This window comes from Penaeus monodon, chromosome 7, assembly GCF_015228065.2.
Source record: "Penaeus monodon isolate SGIC_2016 chromosome 7, NSTDA_Pmon_1, whole genome shotgun sequence".
Lineage (NCBI taxonomy): Eukaryota > Metazoa > Arthropoda > Malacostraca > Decapoda > Penaeidae > Penaeus > Penaeus monodon.
In genome coordinates this window covers 34111977-34119267 of record NC_051392.1, presented here as the reverse complement: position 1 = coordinate 34119267, position 7291 = coordinate 34111977, and the positions used below count along the sequence as shown (strand labels likewise).

Below are 7291 nucleotides of genomic sequence, written 5' to 3'. Positions count from 1 at the left end.
GGTGTTTGGGGGGTGTGGTGCTCGGTGCCTCTTGGAGCTGTTCGGTTCCGACCCTGGGAAAACCGCCGCTCCCTAGCCTCCTTTGTGTTTGGAGAAGACGGGGTGCCGGGCGTAACAAGGGGTTCAGGAGGGGGATTGGTGTTTTTGATCAGTGAGATCCCGATTTATCATGTCGTCCAAAGATGGGGGAGCCAGGGGGAAGGAGGTATATGAGGCAGGACATAGGTGAACCCCAGCCAGAGGCCCTATCACCCCATGCGGCCCGGTATGAGGAGGAAATGGCAAAAAGGGCAGAAGAGCGGGCAAGGGGGACACGAACAGGCGCACCTCCCGAGATGCGGCCCCGGAAGGAGAGGAACGTTCTGCGACTTGTTGAGGTGTCAAGAAACTTCATCTGTGAAGGGGAAACTCAGCAGACACCACAAGGCTGCAACACGTAAGAGTAACTGAGGAAAATGCAGCTCTAAAGGGGCGGGGTTTAAGGGCCGAGGGAGGAAGTAAGGTGGAAAGGGGCATCACGGGGTAGTACGTTGCAAGCGGAAGGCGACGGGGTTCGGGCAACAATGCTAGAGTTAATTTGCTGAGGTCTCCCTGGGGTCCGTGGCAGGAAATCCCCGGGGCCTCGCAGGTCGGTCGGACCCAGGGGTCGCTGCAGAAGGCGGGCCCTGGGAACCGCCCCCCTTGGGGTATGGGGTGGGGGAAAACTGGACCCGGTCACCCGCCTCTTTGCCTCCCTCCCCCCTTCCCCCCCCCCGGGGTGTTAGTTCACAGCCCTTTTTCTCCACCCTCAGCCCTACCCTCCAGGTTCTGGGCAAAAGCCAGCTAAGTACGCGGGAAGAGGCCTGGGGAGGCATATGTCCCCAAATTTTGAAATGCTGGCATCTGTTTTTGAAACGCCGTTTCGGGCCCACCACCGGGCCGGGTATATCGGGCCCCCACTTGAAAAACCCATCGTGAGCTGGCAAAGACCTGTCCCCCTGGCCAGGATGGGGGGGCGCGGTAGGAAGGTATACCCTGTGCTGGGGAAAGAAGTTGTTGCCCGGGCCCCCGCGATTTTTTTGGGGACGCTTTGCAAGACCAGTACGAAAAATCTACATCAACCGGGAAAACCCTGAGGCCCTGCGGTGGCGCTGGGGGGGGGCCCTAGGCCAGCGCTCAGCCCTCCCATGACCCGGGGGGCCCGGGAAAGAAAAAGTGGAAAAGGGTAGTATTGGGGAAAGGGTGAGCCCTACATTTTCCAAGGTTTGTTTTTGGGGCTGGGGAAAGGGGTAGGGCACAGACGTAGTCGGTGTCGAGGGAGCGGGAACCGCCCTCTAAATAGGAATTTGATGCCTTCCACAGTGCTGCAAGGACTTGGCAGGTAGGGTTTCCCACCGAGTGTATGTCCTAAGGAAAGGGAAGTGGGCAGGGGGAAAAACTCTGGAAAAGGGGGCCCGAAACCCACCTCCTCATTCCCGGGGCCCCGATTTGGGGGTAGCGCCGTCAAACCCAGCACGATGCAGGGGAGGCTCAGTAGGGGGAAGCCATCCCCCTGACAGGGGAACTCGGGCTGAGAAGACCCTGGGGGCCTATATGTTGGCCCACTAGAACTTCCGATGCACCAAAAGGACTGTGTGGTGCCGGGGGCATTTGTGGCGCCAAAGGGCCAGGGAGGCTCTTTGGCGGGGGGCAGCACGGTGCACGGCGCCGGTGTATGTGGCCGATCTGGACGAGCACTGTTTGGGCCCTTGACTACCTGATGCGAGAAAGGCGTGTTCGACTTGGGCGGAAGCTGGTAGGGTGCCGGTGAAGATGGCCCTTTCTTCTAAGGTTGGCTGTGCAGGTAGTTCAGCTGAGCGACTGCACTTGCCCCCGGCGATCTAGAATCCGGTGTCGACTGCAAGAGTGATTCGTGGGGTAGAGGGCCCCGTGGGGGGTTAGTTTCGGTTGGTGCTAAATTTCCATAAGGACCTGAAGGTGGGGCCCTGGGGGAAAAAGATACATTACCCCCCGTAGCGGGGATGAGGACTGGCAGACGCTGACCGAGATGAGGACGAGCATTTGGACGGTGAGGACGATGCAAAAGACGCAATGGGGACCCTGGCCGGTCTTGGGCGGAATCCCCCCTGGGTGCCACTCCAAATTTCCCCGCCCCCACCTCTTAAAAGCGACCCCACAGACGAAGAAAGCCGCACTGGATGAATGATTTTTTTTTTTGGAATATTTTCAATACGTTCTTTTTTTTTGAAAGAATTTTGTTTTTTCCTGAGGACTAAATTTTTTCTAATTTTTTGTAGTTTTTTTTTAGGTTTAGGATGTCAGGCCTATCCCCCCCTATCTGCTTGATAGGGGGGATGTGCTACGCCAGTGGGGCTTTTCTCTGTGCGAAACATGTAACATGAAAAAAGATCTGGGATGTGTTAACATGAAGGACCTGGGAAAAAATGACGCGCTGGCTGTGAGCGGAAGAGTGGGGAAAAAGCCAAGAGACGGGTTGGGGGCTGCTCCTGTGAAGTCTCTTGTGCCTTTGTGACCCGAAAACTTTTTTTTGCCCTGTTAAAAGCGTTCGTGCAGTTTTTAAAATGTGGTTTCCCCCGTATGTGCCTATGAAAAGGTCGGGTAAAACTTGTTAAATAAAAGGAAAAACTGTCATTTGTGTTTATTTCGTGCCCTGCCCCCTCCAGGGGGCGTTTTCCCCCCGCGGGGTTCCGGGGGCTGTGGTGCTGGGGCCCCTTGGAGGTTCATGTTCAGACCCCGTGGATAACACGCCGTCCGCCTAGCGCCTTGTGTTGGTGGCGGAGACGGGCGGGCGGCGTAAAATTTCAAAAAGATTGCCTAAAAAATACTCCCCCGGGGGGGATACTGTTAGCCTCCCCAGTATAAAGACCTTTGTAGGCTACATGATGTCCCGGGGCGTCGAGTGGGGCTAACACCTGCCCGCGGGGCGTGGGAAAAGCCCGTGGTGGTTGGCGCGGGATATCCGCTTCTTGGGGAAAGGGGCTAAAAAAATTCCGCTTCGAAGTGAGAGTAGAAAAGGTTGTGAAGCGTCGCCCCTACATAGATCAACAAGGGGGGCTCCCCCCGGGGGAATAATCTAACTCTTCCCTTTTCAAAATCTGCAGGTTCTAGGGCGGGATAGTTTCCCCCCCCGGCCCTGCGGTTCGGCCATCTTGTACTATAAAAGAAACAAACTTAAAAGGGCAAGGAAAAAGTAAAAGGTAATGTTGCTTTTGCTATACACTTAAAGGGGCCCCGCAGAAGTTGTGTGCATCTTTTTGTTAGTGTTCCATTGCCTGAAACTTTAATCACCCCAGGTCGCTGGTAGTGACCCGGTGTTTGATTTTAATTTGCAAATTAAAAAAAATAAAATATTAATATGATAATAATAAAAATAAAATTAATAAGATAATAAATAAATGATAATAATAGTAACATAAATAAAAACCTCGGCCACGGGGCCGAGTGGTTTGGGACGGACTTTAAAACTGTCCGACGCCAATCTGAAATTTGGGGTTCGATCACCGGCCGGTACGTTTTCCCTTGGGCAAAGGAACTTCACCTCGATTGCCTACCTAGCCCATCTTTGTGTCAATCTTGCAATAAAAAAAGTCCCCGCCGTTTTCAATATCACTACCACGCAAAGCCCATTGTTAGGAACGTAACCCTTTTTCAAAAAGTATATATATAATATATATATATATATATAAAATATATATTAAATATAATATATTTATATATATTATATTATATATATATATATATAATATGTTTTTTGTGTGTGTGTGTGAGTGTATGGTAGGTATGTGTATGTGATGTGTATGTGTATGTGTGTGTGTGTGTGTTGTGTGTGTGTGTGTGTGGGTTTTTGTGTGTGTGTGTATATAATATTATTAAAATAAAATATATATATATATATTATATTAAAATTTTATAATTAATATATACTATATACACAACATACACACACAAAACACACCACACACAACACAAAACACACACCCCCACCACAACACCACGCACCCACACACACACACACACAAAACACACACACTCCACTCACACTCACACAACATAAATTTTTTATAATATTATATATATAATATAATATATTATATTAAAATAATTTTATTAATTTATTTTTTATATAATTTTTAAATATATATTTATATATATTATTTAATAAAATATAATAAAATATATATAATAAAAGCAACACACACACACACACCACACACACACACAAAAAAAAAAAAAAAAAAAAAAAAAAAAAAAATATATATATATATAAATATATATTATTATATATTTATATATTAATATATATATATATATATATATATATATATTCATGCATACACACAAACTATGGAGGTCCATAGCTGCGGAAGGAGGTCCATAGCTGGGGAAGGTGATCCACAACTGGGGAAGGAGGTCCACAACTGGAGAAGGGATCCATAGCTGGGGAAGGTAATCCATAGCTGAGGAAGGAGGTCTACAGCTAGGAAGGAGGTCCATAGCTGGGGAAGGAGGTCCATAGCTGCGGAAGGAGGTCCATAGCTGGGGAAGGTGATCCATAGGTGGGGAAGGTGATCCATAGCTGGGAAGGATGTCCATAGCTGGGAAGGAGGTCCATAGCTGGGGGATATGATCCATAGCTGGGAAAGGGGGTCCATAGCTGGGGAAAGGGGTCCATAGCTGGAGAAAGAGGTCCATAGCTGTGGAAGGTGATCCATAGCTAGGGAAGGAGGTCCATTGCTGGGGAAGGAGGTCCATAGCTGGGGAAGGAGGTCCATAGCTGGGGAAGGGGGTCCATAGCTGGGGAAGGTGATCCATAACTGGGGAAGGAGGTCCATAGCTGGGGAAGGTGATCCATAGCTGGGGAAGCGGATCCATAGCTGGGGAAGGGGGTCCATAGCTGGGGAAGGAGGTCCATAGCTGGGGAAGGTGATCCATAGCTGGGGAAGGTGATCCATAGCTGGGGAAGGTGATCCATAGCTGGGAAAGCGGGTCCATAGCTGGGGAAGATGATCCATAGCTGGGGAAGGAGGTCCATAGCTGGGGAAAATGATCCATAGCTGGGCAGGTGATCCATAGCTGGGAAAGGTGATCCATAGCTTTGGAAGGTGATCCATAGCTGGGGAAGCGGGTCTATAGCTGGGGAAGGAGGTGCATAGCTGGGGAAGGAGGTCCATAGCTGGGGAAGATGATCCATAGCTGGGGAAGGGGATCCATAGCTGGGGAAGGGGGTCCATGGCTGGGGGAAGGAGGTCCATAGCTGGGGAAGGAGGTTCATAGCTGGGGAAGGCGATCCATAGCTGGGGAAGCGGGTCCATAGCTGGGGAAGGTGATCCATAGCTGGTGAAGGGCGTACGGTTAAGAACCACTGTTATAAATGGAGGGGGTCCATAGCTGGGGAAGATGATCCATAGCTGGGGAGGTCGATCCATAGCTGGGGAAGCGGGTCCATAGCTGGGGAAGGTGATCCATAGCTGGGGAAGGGCGTACGGTTAAGAACCACTGTTATAGATGGAGGAACTGCTGCTAGCTGTGGCTTTTGTCTTGCCAGGCCGTTGCAGTTCCCCAGTGCCTTGGTCTAACTCAGCAGAGGGATCTACTGCACTCTGACTCAACGGCAACATAGAACACAAAAGCACAACGGGAACTGTTCCCGGATTGAATGAAACAGTAGGCCTAACGTTCACATTTTCTTTATCAGCAGATATCTTATTACGTATCTAATCGACTACTTTGTCTTTATCGATACTGTTGTTACGATGAGGCAGCTGCTGACTAGTCCAATCACGACCCGTTAATTAAGGCGCCAGTTCATCCCCATCTCCGCCTCCTGCTTCTTCTCCCCTTGCGCTGACGCTCAGGCCTAGGCGCTCTCTCGCTCTACTGGGCGCGCTGGCGGCCGAGTCAGGCTGGTGGAAAATTTCATTCTTTAGGGCCTACATGGCAGTATTATATATATGCATATATATAAATATACATACATACATACATATATATATATATATATATATATATATATATATATTATATATATATATATATATATATATATATATATATATATATATATATACATATGTTCTTGGTAAATTTCCTGGAGAGATGTTTAGAGAGAGGTTGCCACAAACGCAAACAGACAGATGAATACTCTGAATGGCATATAATAAATTATATACATGCATACATACATATATACATATATATATATATATATATATAATATATATATATATATATGTATATATATATATATATATACATATATATATATACACACACACACACACACACACACACACACACATATATATATACATATATAAATATATATATATATATATATATATATATATATATATATATATATATATATAGGTATAGATATATATATATATATATATATATATATATATATATATATATATATATATAATATATATATATCATATATATATACATATAATATATATACATACATATTATATAATATATATATATATATATATATATATACATATGTATATATGTACATATTATATATTATATATATATATATATATATATATATATATATATATATATATATTATATATATATATATATATATATAATATATATATATGGCAAAGGATAGTGAGATTGTGAGGGTGAGGTTATGGCAGTCACGAAGCGTCAGGTATCGAGGTCAAGGTATTTTAAAAGCAGGGATGTGAGGCCTGTGGCAAAAGATAGGTTAAACTTTAATTTAAGAATTTAAAAGTTACAACAAAACCAAAAGAAGACAAACTACATTAAAGAAACAGAACGAGAGCACAAACAAAACAAAAACTGAACAAAACAAGGGGATAGGAGAAGGGGAAAGGTGAAAATGAATGAGTAGGAGATAGCTTCAAAGGATGTGGCCAAAACTAAAAAATGCATCCACTTCTTCGTCCCATGCCAAAAAGATCATGGCCTAATCTCGGTCTCAGGCCGAAACGAAAGATGGTGTTGATTCTATCTAGCCAGTTGGTATGTTAAGCACAGTGTGTGTTTACAGACCAACTTACGCCACTTGATATTCAGAGGAGCAGAGAAGCTTCCTTGTGGAGTTCATATGTAATAAATAGATCCCAATCTATCATAAAGATCCATCTGAGTGCTTATTCTGAACAAGCTGGAGTTTGCACTTGTAGTGTATGCTGTTTGTGTGAGTGCAAGTGGTGTGTATGTGAGGAGAGGTTTGATCAATGTTTTGTATAGATGCAGCTTCGTGCGTGGGCCGCAATTTTAAATCGATAAAGCATATGAAAGGGTT

The 7291-nt window shown here is 45.7% G+C and overlaps 1 protein-coding gene across 1 annotated transcript; it reads right to left on the bottom strand.

Annotated features, from left to right (window-relative positions):
- Positions 1–1228: 1228 nt before the first annotated feature.
- On the bottom strand, positions 1229–5426 carry LOC119575607 (extensin-like). The gene is made up of 4 exons (XM_037923252.1): positions 4976–5426; positions 4344–4754; positions 2843–2962; positions 1229–1704 (listed from the first exon to the last, which is right to left on the bottom strand). Exons 1-4 carry the CDS (start codon positions 5424–5426, stop codon positions 1229–1231), a joined length of 1458 nt encoding a protein of 485 aa, XP_037779180.1.
- Positions 5427–7291: the final 1865 nt, after the last annotated feature.

What these genes read in the sequence shown, in the direction of transcription:
- LOC119575607 (XM_037923252.1), bottom strand. Translation starts at nt 5,426, where the DNA reads ATGGATCGACCTCCCCAGCTATGGATCATCTTCCCCAGCTATGGACCC. An exon ending in GCTATGGACCCGCTTTCCCA is followed by an intron (nt 4,755 to 4,975) that starts GCTATGGATCAC and finishes CTCCTTCCCCAG; the next exon opens with CTATGGACCTCCTTCCCCAG. An exon ending in TTATACTGGGGAGGCTAACA is followed by an intron (nt 1,705 to 2,842) that starts GTATCCCCCCCG and finishes GTGCTCGTCCAG; the next exon opens with ATCGGCCACATACACCGGCG.